The 18,276-nt window shown below is 31.8% G+C and overlaps 1 protein-coding gene across 2 annotated transcripts in view; it reads left to right on the plus strand.

Moving 5' to 3' along the window:
• Window positions 1–18,276, plus strand: part of MS3_00004239 (uncharacterized protein) — a 39,707-nt gene that overhangs the window by 3,213 nt on the left and 18,218 nt on the right. Inside the window, exons 4-9 of one of the 2 annotated variants that reach the window (XM_012943911.2) lie at window positions 503–653; window positions 2,343–2,412; window positions 3,834–3,976; window positions 4,868–4,911; window positions 6,546–6,912; window positions 12,544–12,763. In XM_012943911.2, coding sequence (XP_012799365.2) covers window positions 503–653; window positions 2,343–2,412; window positions 3,834–3,976; window positions 4,868–4,911; window positions 6,546–6,912; window positions 12,544–12,763 — 995 coding nt within the window. Of the gene's footprint in view, window positions 1–502; window positions 654–2,342; window positions 2,413–3,833; window positions 3,977–4,867; window positions 4,912–6,522; window positions 7,255–12,543; window positions 12,764–18,276 lie in introns of both variants that reach the window. The other variant, XM_051212126.1, reaches the window with a different exon arrangement.

The following is an 18,276-nucleotide window of genomic DNA, read 5'->3' on the forward strand; positions in this document are numbered from 1 at the left end:
CTATTCATCATAATGGATTTTTGGGTTTGAGGGTGGGGTAATGCATACTATAAATCGGACCTAAAAGCATATTTTCGTTTTGTTTTTTGATGTTGAAAAACACATCATAGATCCTCATGTGTGGGTGAATAGAACATTACTTTAACCTATGCAACATCACGCAGCCTTAATTAAGCATAATTCTTGTTAAAAAAAGATTAAAGCAACCCATGGATTTTAGATAGCGTTCATTACAACAGTGAAATGATTGTAAACAGCGAACTAAGTGCATCTAAGTACTACTTAGTTAACAAAGTCAGGTTAACATAAAAGTAATATATGCATATATATAATAGTCTGTATGCTTTCTGACGACTTTAACTAACCTGCTGATCGATCAATCTGTAATTAACCCGACTACTAATTTTAGGATCGTTACTAACAATGGTTGCTTACTTTGTTCAAGTGTATTTATGATTCTTGACAAGTAAATCAAATGTCGATTTATTTTTGTAAAATCTAGAACATGATCAGGCTTCTAATAATCTAACTGCTTTAAAATGGAATATCAAAAAAACTCAAGAAGAATACAATAAAGTATTTAATAGACTGAAATCGCTAACCGCATCAAAAAAGTATATTGAAAGTGAGATTTCACAACTGACTGGATGCACGTAAGCCCTCACTGTTTATTGTAGAAATTAATAAAAACTTATATATATACATATATATATATATATATATATATATATATATATAAACAATCCGTTTTCACGAGTACTTACCACGCTCTTTCATGGAAAGTTATCAAAACGTAAACTGATATATTGATAAGTGGCTTCATATTAAGATTATCAAAATAACCCTTGGAAAAAATACAAGCTGGCTAGAAACCATATTCGAATGTTTGATGACATTTTCTTCTGACATGAGCTCATATTCGGAAAAACTTACTTTGTATTTTAATCAAGATGATCCTTATATTTTTCAAAACGGATTGTCTAGATTTACAGATGTATTTAAGAGACTTTCTTAAAAGTCTGTTGCATTCGAAGAGGCTTGTATCTTATTCAATAAGAAGGTATATGACTAACGTGCAGCTTGCTGTCGAAATCCTGAACCACCTTAAACCAAATAACCATTGTAAACCCGAAGCTTCCAATAATTTTCATCCTTGATGGAGACTCTTCATCAGTGCTTATTCATTAATCCATCAGGGGCCGAGTTCAGGGAATCAATATGTCGTTTTGAGCACTGCTTTCAGACTACTGAATCAGCATCCCGCAGATTGAATCGATAACATCAACCGATTTATGATTTTACACGATCACCATCAACTGTTATCAGTGTGATTAGTTTAAAGTCCGACCAATTACTTTCGGCCATCTCGATTGCTAAACACTGATCATATTTAATTGAAAATCAACGTTAATCCATATCGTTTACGAAGAAAAGATCGAAGTATTATATTTGTAGTTCTATGCTGATATTAACCATTACTAAGCCTTAAAAAACTTACTGCGCCGTTGTTTCTCAAGTAAAAATCCCAATTTACAAAGCTTTATTTCTAATTTTATCCTTATGAACAAAAAGATTTACATACTGTGACTTTCAAGAGTATAATTGGAAAATTACTTTAAAACTGCTAATACATTTTAAATTGTACCTAATGTTTATACAGTCTACATTTTAAATGGAATGATGTTACAATTTTGATATTAAGTTCTAAATTCAGTAACAACTTTGGAAGGTGTAAACCATAAATTAACTTCTTTTTTAGCGTTAATAGTTTAATAGCAGCAGATTGGGACAAAGGAGAATTACTTACATTTTTTGGTTACTTAGTTTCTACTTACTGAAACACAGATGTCATAAATATTAATTTACAAGTGTGAGATTAGTAACTGATGAATTGGTTATATGTTTAAAAAACACAATTTTAAAAAAGTAATTATAAAAATCCTCAGATCCAGTTATTCTTGTCATTTATTAATAAAATTTGATTTTATAAATGAATAACTGGATGATATATTCCCACAACAACCGATACACATTTGATTCCAAAGAAAGAGACTAATTATACAAGTGGTGTTGATATTCCAGGTAATTCTAGACCGAATAGATTCTACTTCAAACCCTGAAAAATCATATGACACTGCAAGACCACCTAGTAGGTGAAGGATACAAGTCTTTCATGCCTATTGTAAGTGAATTATTCGTGTGGTTAAGGTCATCAATCATATATATGTGGTTGGGTCAAATGCAAAGACATACAGTTGCATTAGTTCGGCGTTGATAATACAGAGTCCTGAGAAATAGCATATAGATTGTGGTATATAAATGTGTATAAATTCTCATTTTAGAAATCTGGTGAATGAAAAATCTTTAATTACAGAGGCAGAACTTAAGGGAATTATCGATCGAACAACTAAAGTAAGTTAACCTGTGTTAATCAAATTCTAATTTACTGCGTTTATGTTACTTCATAAAGATAATAAGAGCAATTTTAAACAATAAATTACGTAAGCCTATATATATATATATATATATATATATATATATATATATACTATTTTGTTGTTAAGGTTTATCAGTGTATGCTACTATTTGAACAGCACTGAATAGTTGGATAAAGATAACTTATAAGAAAAGTGGAGTTCTTAACAAGCGCTTTATTTCTTACTTAATATTAATAAACATAAATTTAATAAGTCAAGTTTTACGATAAACTTTTTTTATCCAACAACAAAAAATATTGTGTGATGAAGTGATTTTATTTCATCTTGTTTGCTCTAAATCCCTCACGTACACGCTTATCTCTAATACTGAATAAAGTGTTTTTCAAATGTGAATTGTAAGATCCGTAAATTAATTTAGCATATTAATAATAATGATAGTCGAGGCACGTATGCAATGACTTTGACAACTAAATTGATTTACAGGTTCAAGCGTTTCATTGAACAGTGTTAAAAATGACTAGACAAATGATAATAAATTAACTGTGCATTAGAAATAAAAATTTGACTAACACTATAATTTTCTAACGTTCACTAATTTACGTCTAGTCACTGTGATGTTTTTAACATTCTAACATGCTCGTTATATTTGTAAAGGTTAGAGGTAGCATCTAACCTGAAGGCAAGTTGTATACTGGAGATGTGTGAAGATCGGCGTGTTCGTGAAAGTCTGGAAGAAAGAAATACAAGATAAAATATGGTCCGACAACTCTGTAAGCATGTAAAATCAACTTTTAATAATGAAAGCAATTAAACATTACAAACATCGACTCAAGCACAAAATCGAGACGACCTGATAAACCAAACTATAATCTTATAGTGTGAGATTTTGAATGAATTACAAAATGGACAATAAAGATGTTAATACAATTAAATAAAATGTGGTATGAGGGGTGAATTATGTTTTAAAAGTTATAAGTTAAATAAACAAAAGTTGATATAAATCTTAAACAATATTTGGAAAGGGGGATAGGATAACAATAGATCAATCACCATGGTAATACCATTAGATTATTTAACTATTATTATTATTTTAATAGTAGTAAGAATTTAGGAGTTTGTGTCCAGGTTGTATTCTTACGCTAAGAATTGGTTTTAGTTAAACAACCACTGAAAACCAGAAAGCACTGAACAGCTGGTTTTTTTAGTATGTGACTCTACAATAGAACCGGTGCAGGATTTTGTCAACGATTGGACCTCATAACATTCAAAAACCAATAAGTTGGGATCCAGTAGTACAAATTTAAAATCTTAACCAGTTATTTTTATTTTTTCTCATAGATTTTGTAAATGTTATTGATCCGGACTTTATTTCTTTTAATTATTAATAAATTTAAGGCATTAGAAACACTCGCAAAAGCGAATGCTAAGCTAAACGAAACACAAATACATTATAATGCTGTGAAACAAAAATCTGAAGAGATTCGAGGGAATTTAGCTAACGATGTTCGCAAAGCTGAACAAAATTTAACTGATGCTCAGTAAGTTATGTATTATACTTTTTGGTGTTAGGCTAAATTGATACAAAAGGTTCCTACTATTTGGTATAAGAAATGTAATTGACTAGAAAGGTAACCTTTATATGTGTCCACCAGTTCAGATACTACTGTGGAACTGTTGATATAAATCCCAAAAGCTATGTTTTTTCAAACCGATTTCTAAAGATTAATATATCCACTTATCTAGACGATAATTAACAATTACATTCTCTGTTGAAAAGCATAGTTTGATCATCATCTCATCAGAATCATAAACAATGTCTTAATATCCTATTTTCGTATTGCAAGTTTCCTTCTTTATTTACTATTTAATGACGTCGAGCCGTGTGAAAGTGTACACTTTCCTCGTCACCGAAATTGGTCTGCTTATTGTCATTCTATTTCGTTCTGTTTACAAGATGATAATGTACTATGCCTCACTAACCCATTTTCTCATGACTCAAAATCGTTCAATTATTAATAATATTTTGATTCGTCGAAATAAACACAAAAGTATAACTTTGGAAAGTAGTGTTGTAGTGAAGGAGAACACAGGTGAAGACAACCGAATTATATTCGCACACGATTACAGAGCTACTTTATAAAATAGAAAAACCATACTATAATACTTAATTTGCAAAATGTTCAATAATTATCTCGAACTTCGTTGTTCTTGCATTTCCATACTAATTGCTTTCTATTTCCGCTCTTTCTTTCTTGATTTTCCCCATCTTCTGCCGCCAGACATTACATTCCTGACTTGCGTCATATACTACTTATATCAATATAAGTAGCACGCACCACGGTGTCATTAAAAAGCGAATCTTACTTTCATGAATTGTCCTTAACTTTCGCTTTATTAATCCTACATATTTTTCTTGGATTGTTGGATAGATCCCCTGAAGATCAAATAATATCTGTTTTGATCGTCGTTTTGTGTATGTTCTTATTGTTTGTGGTGAATATTTAGAGGCTTAATGTTAAGAAGATAAATAAATACAATCTAGAACGATGGAGAGTAGCAGGTCACAACATATTAATTCTTGAGATCTTTGAGGATGGTGATCCAATTATAGCTATTAGATTGACCGAGATATTAGCTAGAGTCTGGGAACTGAACTTAATTCTATTTTCCTAGTCTTGATTTTGATTTATGTATTTAGATATGATGATGAAACTTCCTCTATTTCTAACTTCTTTGAATTGGCATTCACTGATGTATAGATCTGTAGAACTGCTAACTTGAGCTAAGCTGCTTAGGTTTCTTTATATTTAAAAATTGGTCTTTGAAATAACGACATAATTTTAAGTCAAAACAAACCATGAAAAATCATTAACTGTAAAATACGAATCACAGAATTCAGTTGACTATTTGAAAAATATTCAACCAAAATTCCATATAGTAGTTAATATTTTTAACTTCTTACGAGTTTATTATTAATATTATTTATATGAAATGATAAGATATTGGTAACCAAATGTGTACAGGTAAGTGAATTCATACAGATCATCAATTCCAAAACAAATTTACAAATAACAGTAGCTATCTATTAATTATGTACATTACAAACCCATTACAAAAGTGTATGGTTATTTAAACTAATTAGCTCAGATGTATATTTGAAGCGAAAGGCAATGGTTTTCCAGTATCGATTACAACATCAATCAGTCAGTCAGTCAGTAACAACGTAGAACTTCGTACGTACGTATTGGTGTTACAACATCAATACATGAATGCAAGTATTTTCAGTTGGAAAGCGCCAATCAACGAAAAAAAAACACATGGCCTCTACTTTCCATTACTAATCACAAATCCATCTACTCTATAAATTACTAACTTTATATACATTTCTTTAGTTAAAATATTTAGAGAATTTCGCAATTAGATTTATGTTTATTTTCAACATATTTTTATTATTTTAGATAATTAAAGTTTCGGCGTTTCGATTTCTTCACTTTTTTTATTGATAATATCATTCATATCAGAAGCGGTTTTTGTGGGTATTATAGTAATTTTCTAATAGTTGAGCTCATGAGTCAGTTAAAGCTAGATCACCATGAAAAAACCTGGAGGCACTGCACGGCCGTCTCGTCCTTTGGTGGGACTCCTAAGCAGTGCACATCTACGACTTCGCTCCCGCGGGATTCGAACCCAGGAACTATCAGTCTCAAACGCGAGCGCTTAACCACTAGACCACTGAGCTAGCCGGCATCCAATGGTGTTAATGTCTGTCTCCAACTAATCCACAAAATTGGGCGATACATCCACCGTTGTCTTCAGTGAGTTACTATCTTACAACAGAACTGGTTAAACTCCACTGGTAAGTGCTTCTCATTAGAACTCCAAGATATCCATCATGAAGCCATTCACTAGTGAGCATATGTTGATTAATATTATAGTAATTTTTTTTTAATAATTGAGATCATGAGTCAATTGAAGCTAAATCACCATGGAAAACCTGAAAGCACTAGATGACCATTCCATTTCATTGATTTTATTTTTCATTATTGATCATAATTGTTTTATTCCCTCTCTCTTCATTGAATAGAACTAAATTAAAAGAAGCTATAGATATTGAACCGATACTTATACAAGAAACAATAAATCTGAAAAATAAAATTGAATCATTAAAATTACAAATTCAAACATTAACTGAAACATTAAAACAACATCAACAAATTATGAATGAATTAAAACAACAATTAATTGAATTAGATAAAAATTCTATAAATAAACAATATATATTAGATAATTTATTATTATGGATTAAAAAAAATGAAGAAAATTTAATTAGTCAATTTAATGGTAAATTAAATAATGATTATAATATATTAAATCAATTATTCAATGAAAAATCAGAACAGTTTTATAAAATTAAAATGAATGAAACACAATTAAAAGTTGATAATGATCATTATGAAAAACGTATTATAGATTAGTAAGTATTATTATTATGATTATGATTATCAAGATTTGATTTGAACATTTAAACATTAAAATTAAAACACGAAGTTCAGAGAAGGGATCTCTTTTCAACGAATTTATTATCAAGCTGTACAATCGTATATGTATGAAAAATTTATTTTGTTTTTTGTAAAAGTACTAATTCTATACTTGAACACCTAATCGACTGTAATCATTCTACGGATCCACAGTTTGATTTTAAGGTTGTTTATATGATTCGTTCAAATCTACCCAGATTTATTCGTATCCAACTCTTAAAAATAGCCGAACCTCTTACCATCCGGGAGGTTAAACCAGAACTATGTGCACAAAAGAAGTACGTCTTATCGTTATCGTTAACTTAGCCTTAATTATTTTGATTATCCCATTATTATTATTATTATTATTACTGCACTCCCCCTTTACTTATGTCTGATATTCTCATTATTTTATTTGTAAATGCTCATCATATCACCTTATTTATTTCTTACACCTCTGTGACCTTTATTCATTGTAATAAAAACATTTTAATCATCTTATTACATTCACTAAATCTAAATCTATTGTTATTATTCGTATTACATAATCTAGTATCATAATCTTTTTATTACGTCATGGTTAATTGTGTTCACATTTCCTCACGGAATTAGTACCTTAATAAAACATTTTCATACATATACGATTGTACAGTTTGATAATAAATTTGTGGAAAAAGAGATCCCTTCGCTGAACTTCGTGTTTTAATATTTTTAATATCCAAATGAGTAGAAAAATTAAAATTTCTGACGTTTTGTCACTTAGTGTAAGCTACGTCTTCAGAGAATAAATGACAGATAATATAAAATATTAATAACAGATAAATAATAGAAGGGGTGTTGTGGAGATTTTTTAGAAATTTCGATAGTTAAAATCGTGAGTTAATTGAAGCTAGATCACCATGGAAAACCTGGAAGAACTGGACGGCTGTTTCGTCCTATTGTGGAACTCCTCAGCAGTGCGTATACACAATCCCGCCCTCCGCGGTATTCGTGAATTCGTTGAAGTTAGATATTAACATCGTTGGATGCCGGGTCAATGGTCTAATAGTTAAGCGCTCGCGCGAGAGACTGATAGGTCCTGGGTTCGAATTTCGCGGGGGGCGGGATCGTGGATGCGCACTGTCGAGAATTCTCATACTAGGACGAAACGGCCGTCCAGTGCTTCCAGGTTTTCCATGATGGTCTAGCTTCAATTAACTCATGATTTCAACTATTGAAATAAATAATAGTTAATATTCTTGCTGTTGCGTTGTACTATTTAAACTTGGATTAATTTTGATTTAGTTATTTAATCTTTGAAGAAATGGCTTATAATCAGTGACGAAACGTCAGACAATCTGATTTTTCTACTTTTTGGGATATTACAAATATATAGTTTTTATTTCTTAGATTAGTCAGTTTCATGTCCAATTTTTTTATTTTTCACTTCGTATTTAGTTGTTTATAGTTTTATTGAAAAACAAAATATTGAATTTTCATTACCTGTTTATCTCTTGTCTCTGACTATTTAAAATCATAGAACAATGAATAGCTGTTTAATTTTAATTTTGAACTCAAATACAGAATATTCCTATTTCACATTGGATGAAGCATAAAATCTTTAGATGACAAAGGTTTTAAGATAAATTTCGATTATTGAGTCATAATTCAATGTATGTAGTTGTTAATTCCTGTTAGTTTATTCATTTTTATTGATAGATTGTTGTCTTCCTCAGTATATGAGAGACTTGATAAGTAATATGGTTGTGGATAGATATCCAAAGTTTTGCAAACTCCTGGTAGGTGTTATCTTATCAGATACTAACCATTCGCTTCACTCATATCCTTCACCTTGTATATCTTCTGGTAGAACGAGAGGTAATTACATTAAAATTCATGCACGCAAGCAAAAGTATAGAAGTTCAGTATTACCTCTTCTAAGAAATATACTCTGTGACGAACAGGTTGTTAGAGTTAACCTAGTCAGTAACCTGTATTCTTAAACATGTCTGTAATTTGAAATGTTGTACAGATTTGAATTTTTTTTTCACCATTTTCTTTTCTTTTTTGTTGTTTTTCTAAGAGAAAATTGTCGAAGTACTTCGTGCTGAGAATCCTATATTGTACCAAAATATAATATAGAATGAAACTATCAATAATAAAGATATTAACAATTACTTATCAAAATTTAATTTAGTAAATAGTTCATTAAAAATGTTGTATCACTAAGTATGATGGCCTGCTTGAACATCTCGGCTACCTGTTCCTGCCATCTAGATATATTAACAATTTATCTAATTTCGTTTGTCTTAATACATCATTATGGTTACTAATCGCATAACCTATTCAGGTGCCTTTCTGAAAAGTGTACAACTTTTCGTCGTAAAATTTACAAAAAGCTTAATCAGAGATATTGTGGTTGCTGGGAGTATGTAGCGAAAAGAATATACATTATTTAGATGTTGATTTACTGGACTGCTAATATCTAAGTTGCGACCACTCAGGATAGACCACGAAGTAAGAAACGGAAACCTGCTGAAATACTTTGTGCTGAGAATTCTATATTGTATCCTGTATTCTATATTGAATAAAGCTAATAATAATAACAATAATAATAATAATAATAATATAAACAAAGATGGATAGTGGCTAACAGTGGAGTCTAGAACGCGCGTTTCGTCCCACCTGGGGCTCATCAGCTGGATGTACCTGCGTCTCAGAGTTGATATCCACTCCTGGACTCGAACCCACTACCGTCCGCTTCAAACGCCATCGTGTTATCCACATAGCTACTGAGTCCTGATAGCCACTTGCTTGTGCAATGGGGTGAAGTTTAATTTCACTTGGTATTATTTACTTGAATCTTTCCATTGATGTTTAGGACTGTAAATGATCAGTCTCAGGCAATATAGAGGCAATACGCACAGTATGTACATATGCCAATAGGAGACTGATCAATTTCAGTCCTAAACATCTATGGTAAGATTCAAGTAAATAATACCAAGTGAATTTAATAATAAGAATAATATTTCTATTAATTGACCATTAATTTCACCATACCATACGTCATATAAAATTATGTTATGATATTGACTTTTCATGGATTCCATTAAGTATGATTAGTTTATTCATGTTTCTAGGTGTTGTATATCTACTTTGATTTATTACAGGTATTCAAAAAATTATGCAAATCTCTTGAGATTGAACAAATGAACTCAACTAATATTTTAGGTACATTCTAATCAAATAGTAATATTTTTAATATTTTTATTACTGGGCATCTTGAAGTTAGTCAGTTTAAAAGATGTAAAGAATGGTACTGAGGTTGAACCCATAAGTGTACTAAAACGTTTTAATAGGTAACCATTTTACTTTGATGTCAGTGTTAATTTATTGATTAGTTATTCAAAGTAATGATGAAGCATTAAACCTATTGTTGTGCTTCCTGTGATTTATCAATAAGATGTACTCGAAGTCTTGGGAAGATAAACACTCCCAAACTGATCTTGTATTACATTTAAATATGTTATTCAGACTTTATTTTCGTTGTTTTCATCACTCAAACATCAAATTAACCGTAATACTGTATTAAACATAATCAGTTTTCAGGGTAGTCGATGGGATTTATTCAGCTTCCAAAAGTAACTAACTGTAACATAAGTTATCATACAATTATCCATTGACGTATGTTAATTTCTTCAATACTATCATGGTCATACAAATAATATCTCCATAACATTTTGCGAATGATAATTTTTTAACTCAGTTGGTTGGTAGATATCTTTCTATAAGACTAAAAAGTGTTCGACATTTTAGATTTCCGTGTTCAAAATTTGTTTGACCAGTGAGTTTATAGAAACGAAATTTGTACTTCGTGAACGAAGTTAAAAAGCCTTAATATAGCTTAACTTCTATTTCTAAATAAGCTCTCTACATTATTGTCGCCCATTAATACAAATTCATGCACGCTCAAGACAACCTTTAGTTTTTACAGGGTAATTTTATGTAATAAGAAAGGATGCTTGAATCAAATTTTCATTATTAATTATTCTAGATGTCGTTGAAGCATTGATCACATATGGTGTTACGATCTATTGAGCAGTACTGAGGTAAAACACAGGGTGACAGTAAACCCATTGATAAAACTGTGAAGTTACATCAACTGAGGTATCTGAGATATGTATTACGTATGCCTAAACACCACTTGAGTTGACAAGTAATGCTGAGTAAAATTGGAGTAGTTTGAAAGGAATCCGGGGGCTACCAAAGCCAGAACCTGGCATCAAATCATCAGGTATCAGAGTTATATTGGTAGATGAAGACTACCTTGATAGAAGCGCATGACTAAATGTTAGGGAAATTAAATAACATTGATTTAAACCAGCCACACTTGCGAAGGCTCATGTACCCCTCATCTCCACCTAGATATTTGGGTCTAATATTATTTTGTGTTTTTCATTCCCCTAATTTATTCTTTCTCACCAAATTATATTTCCCTTTTAATCCATTTCTATTATCACTGAAACTACTATTACTCCTCCGACTGCAATATCCATAGCGACAATTTAATCTAGATTTGTTAGTGTGGTAATGACAACTCATACCGATGCATAAGCATATCAAATTCCTATATTGCTCTTCATTTACTGGCTGACTGGGCGAGACTCTAATTTATGGACGACCTTTGAACGAACCTTAAGTAACGTTGAGAAATATTAGCCAATCAGCAAACAGTCAGTATAAAGTAAAAATATGTTATAAAATACCAAGGAAATAAAGTGGATACACTTCCAATACGTGGTTCAAAAACTTGTCAAGGTTAGAAAGAGGTTCAGAGATTCTAAAATCCTAATGCGTGCAGTAGAAAAAATCGTCCATATGGCTACAGAATAGTCGGCCTCTGGTGCCATGATAAAGTCTCAAAAACTCTTTTAGCCTCGACCACCTAGCTTCAATACTGTTTATGTGCATTCCGGTTGTTGAGTGCACAAAATGCTACTTAGGAATAACGACACGATGCACATAAACAAGCATATGTAGGAGTCTGTACGCTCTCCATACATCCTGGCTGCAGCCAGTGTTACTGGTACTTTTATTATCCAGTTCGCAATAATTGTCATAATTTGCCTGAGTTAGGTATTATATATGGGGTTTTCATCACGAACTGACATCAGCTATAATGCCAGAAATTTATTTAGCCAAATGGATGGAAGGCTTTCGCGTTAAAATCCCAGATCTATTATCTTATATCTGACTGATTCGTCCACAAATTATAGTCCCGCCGTTTTATTTGTTATAGCCGCTCAATTATCACGTTTTGTACAAAATTCCCTGTGAACTGATCGTACATTAGCATCAAGCACTAAAATTGGAATCTCTGAAACGCCTCTGATTGGCTCGTCCACAAATTACAGTCTCACCGCTGACTGAAAAATGAAATTTCATAAGTTGTTACTTAAACATCTATTTGCTTATCGATTTGTTAATATTTTACTGCTATTTTTTTGGTTAATAACTTGTATTATCAGTCTGTTTTGTATTTGGTTTTGATATCATTTTTCTTGTTTTTACTTCCATATCTACAACATAATAATTAATCTACATATCAGTCAAAATGAAATAGGTAAATTAAGAAAATCTATTGAATTACTTGAATCACGTTTACTTACTGCACAAGATTTATTACAAGTTTCAAATACTGATTATAATCGTATACAATTAAAACATTCATCAGTTAAAGATGATTTAGAATTAACTAAATCTCGAACAAGAACAGAACAAGATGAGAAACAAAATATGTTAAAATATTTACAACACAAAATAAAAGAGGTTAGTCAATAATTACCGATATAAGTTTTAAAACAGTAGTATATATTGATTTATTTCATGAGTAATTTTTTTTTTGGAACCATAGGTAAGAATGAGTTGTGACAAGTTTATCTAAATTGAATAAACTTTACACTGAATACACTTTACTGTTTGATAGATATTTGATTAATTTAAATTATTTAACTGATATGACACTATCTCGCTTGATAGAGTTCTTGTACAGTTTAGTACAGTAAATAGTTTCATTAATTGCAAAGTCAATTCATGATCTATTCTTATCATGTTTCCAATGTCATACAGGGTGAAATAAATGAAATATACAAATGATCGGAAACGCTTACTCATCGTTTGGTCCCTTTTTAGTCCATATTTCTATTTCTATACTTTTAAAAAGGTACTTCTGTAAGATATATATTTGATTTTATTAGGCAGTAACTATTATAATTCACTTGATATTGTTTTACTTGAATCTTTACATTGACGTTTAAGGACTGAAATTGATCAATCTCTTATTGGCATATGTGCATACTGTGCGTATGCCTCGTCCCAAACAGGACGAAACGCGCGTCCTGGATTCCACTGCTAGCCACTATCCATCTTTGCTTATAATGCTTGTAAATTAAGGCAATATCGAGGCAAACTCACAGTATGCACATATGCCAATAAGGGAATGATCAATTTCAGTCCTAAAACATCAATGGTAAGATTCAAGTAAAACAATATCAAGTGAATTAAACTTCACCCCATTGCACAAGCAAGTGGCTATCAGGACTCAGTAGCTATGTGGATAACACGATGGCGTTTGAAGCGAACGGTAGTGGGTTCGAGTCCAGGAATGGACATCAACTCTGAGACGCAGGTACATCCAGCTGACGAGTCCCAAACAGGACGAAACGCGCGTCCTGGATTCCACTGATAGCCACCACCCATCTTTGCTTATAGTGACTATTATAGTTTGAATATTGATACCTTTTATGTTTTTGTAGTAAATACTCTTTTCAACTACAATTAATATTTCATATCAAACAAATAAGAATCGTTAGTCTAACTTTATCGTTCATTAGGCTTTAGATTGTATAATTTGTGTTGTGGCATTGCAGAATATTTGAAGCAATTATCCTACCTGGTAAGGACTTTCAGTATAAATAGAATAAGATGCGCCTATCTCAACAATGTTATTTACAGTGATTCGTCCTAGGTGTGAGGTAAATATGCATTTTTTATGAGCTGCAAAACCTATATAAGAACAAATTTGGTGTTCTGAGTTTCACAGTTATATGAATAAAGCATTCGAAGCCCAGTATCATTATTATGACATTTTCTCATGTTTGCTTAGATTTTCCTATTATACTGTAAATAATAATGAGAACTTGAATATTTACAGTATGATATTAAGTCCTATATAGCTCACATCAGTCACTTACTTTATACTTAGCAGAATAGCTTGAATCTCAATTAGAAACTAATTAGCAATGTATATTAAACATGTTTAATAAAACTGCATATCAGTGTTGAGCAGGTATAATTATTTGCTAATGTTTTCCGATACAGATGAGTCAGTAAATGTAACAATTTATTTATTTGTTTAGGGTAAATTCTGAAAAAAGTATTTACTTGTAGATCTCTTACTTTGCATTACGATCAAACTGATTTTTAAGTTCATATAAACATGTTTAGACGCGTGACTTATGCTTTCATTTCGCTTGTTCATCAAAGATTTCAGTTATTGGAATAGTTTCACTACAATCATTGTTAAAACATGATTTATTTTTATAGTTTACTATATTACTAATCTCATTGCCATTCCAGTCCCATGACAGATCATATTAGAAGAGATTTAAATGGAATCTATGAGCTAATTCTCGATACTTCATTGTCAAGTCATCGAGGCAATTCAACAAATTTATGAAAGCATTATCATTAAGTGAATAAATAGATTTGGTCAACAAGGTGGTCTGCATTTTATGACTCATACGATATTAAATTTTAAAGATAAATGGGATAACAGTGATCATGTTAGGTCCCGATAAACATAATGAGTGGTAACTTTGGGATCGTTTTATGAACTAATACTAAACGTATATTTCTATTGTATAATTATTAAGTAACTAAACTCTGCATATTCATATTCCTCTTATTATAAGCTTTATTTTGACCCATAAACTATTATTATAAGTTTTACCATTCTTGAGTTATACCCAGTATATTAATTACTACCTCCCTCATTCACAGCCACATCTGGCTAATTCTTGCACAAATGTTGTTTCATATTTTATTGGTACGTTGTGGTCTGTTTGATTGGTATATAAACTCAGTATGTTTGAAATATGATGATTCATATCGCAGAGGCTCGAATTGGTGTTCTGGACTTAACTGGCTGGGCTAGGTGGAAAGCAGGGTCAATCAAGACTCTAGACTGCTCGCGCGGGTTTTTCGCGTCCTTGGTTCGATCGATAAGTCACTGCTCTCCAATCGGCAGTCACAAGTTATAACGGATCGTGCTGTTGTGAAAGATATAGGAAATGTGTTACCGTTGTTTGCTCATGAATTTATCTTTCAACATGATTGAAGCTATTTCATATTTCTTTAAAATGGATTTAAAATACTACTAACAAATTTAAATGTGGTTTTTAAAATTTCTTCTCATGAATAAAATAACATTAAAAAACAACTTTCATAATTCGATTTCTAAAACATATCAGATGATGAGCTGACAATAAATAAGCATGAAAAATTCCATCTATTATTCAAATTAAGAATTTTTGATGAACTAAAATTATCTATCAGTATAGCGTTGTGGAGTTTGTTGAGATCAATGTTAGACCACCATTGGAAACATGAAAGCACTGGACGACCATTCTGTCCTAGTATGGGATTAGTTGAAATTAGATATTAAAACCATTAGATGCCGGCTGAGTGGTCTAGGGGTTAGGCGTTCGTATGCGAGACCGAAGGTCCTAGGTTCGGGTCCAACGTGTAGAGTAATGATTAGGCACTTCTGAGGAGTCCCACACAAGGACAAAATGGTTTTCCAGTGCTCCCAGGTTCTCAGTGGTAATCTAACATTGGTTGATCCATGGCTTCAACTAAAATTATTTAAAAGCTTTGATGACGAATTCAATCATAAATTGAAACGTGAATAAACATTCATAAACGTGAATTTCAGAGTTACATTTATAACGAAAATTCCCATTTTGCCATTTGGTAAATAAAGAAGGAACGAATTGAGCGAAGAAATTTCTTTTCAATTAGTTTTTCATCATGGCTCTACACTAATATATATACGATTTACAATAATAATATAATACTCATCGAGTGGATATGTTACGTAATAATTACATAATGACATTTAAATTAACATTCAGTAATTGGAAGAGAGAGGATTATTAATATTCAAAGTAATCAAGAAGTTGCTATGTTGCGTAATATAAGAAACAAAGAAGGAATAGAATTTTACCGGATGGTCAATAGGATAGTAGTTACATAAGAATCAAGAGATGAATGTTGAGAAGTTATAAGGCTCAAAAGCGATAGAAACAAAATTACAAAAGTTAAAAAAAACAAGTGGAAGAAGTATGAAAAATAGTTCTTTTGAAGGAAATCTTAAACTGATGGTCAGGGCAGAGAAAGTGGTTGTACGAATCTCTTTTGAATGCAAAGGTCAGGTTTGTGAACATGGATTGCGATGGCTTCCCCAATGTGCAAGAGACGCACTCGTAAACCATGTGGCAAATTAGATGGGATATTGTAGATAACCTTAAAAGCTTTATTCAATTCGACTTGATGACCTGTGTCAACCAAGTGAGAGAGAATAGAACTTTTAATCACTTTTACCTGTCCTTTGTTTAACCACGACGGATGATGTTCAGTAATGCGATGACGGACTTGCCGAATTGTACGCCCAATATAACTGGCTCCGCAGGAGCAGTTGAAACGATAGATACACATAGATTTGGCGAATTCAGGCAGTCTGTCTTTGTTGGCTGTTCTTATTTTGGGATAGTTATAGAAGATGGCATTTAATCTGGCAGCATTAAATGTTTTTTGTACGGCTCTTCTTAGTTTCTGAGTCAAGATTTCTTCAATGGTGTCATTTATGAATTGTAGTTTTATGAATAGTACCTTCTTATGGAAGGTGGGTATCTTTGTCCTTGTTTTCTTCTCCATCATATGTTTGTCTATGAATTTCATGGGATACCCATTCATACTAAGTAAGTTCCGAATATTATTCAATTCTTCTTCAATGGTGTCTTCAGAGCAAATCATTCTAGCCCGATGTGTCAAGATCTTTATCAAGTTCCTTTTGTATCTGATTGGAACTGCACTATGGAAATGAGTGTATTGTCCTGCTGCAGACTTTCTGCGTACCCCTCTTTTTAAAGTTCCGTCTGCTCTTCTTTTTAGTTAGACATCTAGAAATGATATGCTGTCGTTCTGTTCATCTTCTGATGTAAAATTAATTGATGGATGAACGTTATTAAATGTATTAAATAAATTGTCCTTATCATTTTCTTTTTCTAGTACTATGAAGGTGTCGTCTATATAGCGATAATAAGCTGGTAAATGGCTAATTATGCTTTTATGTGGTCCGTTTTCCAGTTTTGCAAGGAAAATATCAGCCAGTAGAGGGCCCAATGGTGATCCCATGGCAACTCCATCTAGATGTCTATAGTATTCGTTGTCAAATCTGAATTGTACTTTCATTGTGCATCTAAGAATTAACTGTTTTATCGCGGATGCTGGAATCGGGGTTTCTATGCGCCTCTCTGTTAGTTCATTGCAAATAAAATCAACTGTTTCTAGTAGTGGAATGTTAGTGAATAAATATGATACATCAAGTGATAACATGAAATTATTCTTGACTGATAGATTTTCTATGTTCTCAACAAATTCAAAGGAATCCTTGACACTATGCTTGACAATTTCTTTGTGTAATGGTTTAAGAATTTGCACCAACAATTTCGCTATAGCATGATACGCTGAGTTATTCATATCTAAAATTGATTGAGGGGGTAAGCCACTTTTGTGTATTTTTGGTAGGCCATATAGCCTTGGTGTCATCGTTCCTGTAGGTTTCAACATTTCGAACACCTTTTCTGAAATAAGACGTTGTTTAATTTCTTTCAGTGAACCTGTTAATTGCTTTTCAATCTTATCTGCTATGTCGTTCTTCACAGCCAGTTTCTGAAATTTGCTTTTATCATTTAGAAGGGCTTTCATTTTGTTTATTTAGTCATTTTTATCCATGAGTACTATCCCATGTCCTTTGTCCGGTTTCATGATTAATAAATTGTCATTAGTTTTAAGTTTTCTTAAAGCTCTTGTATGTTTTTTCGTCAGAATCCCTTTCGTGTTGTGTCTATGATTTAAATATTTAAAACAACAGTCGACCAGTGTTGATTTAAATCTTTCTACATTATCTTTTGATGAAGTTACTAGTTCTGTCGTTTGAGCATAAAGATTTTCGAATTGAATTTCAACGTCCATTTTATTTACTGTTTTCTTGAAGTCAC

This window comes from Schistosoma haematobium, chromosome ZW, assembly GCF_000699445.3.
Source record: "Schistosoma haematobium chromosome ZW, whole genome shotgun sequence".
Classification (NCBI taxonomy): domain Eukaryota; kingdom Metazoa; phylum Platyhelminthes; class Trematoda; order Strigeidida; family Schistosomatidae; genus Schistosoma; species Schistosoma haematobium.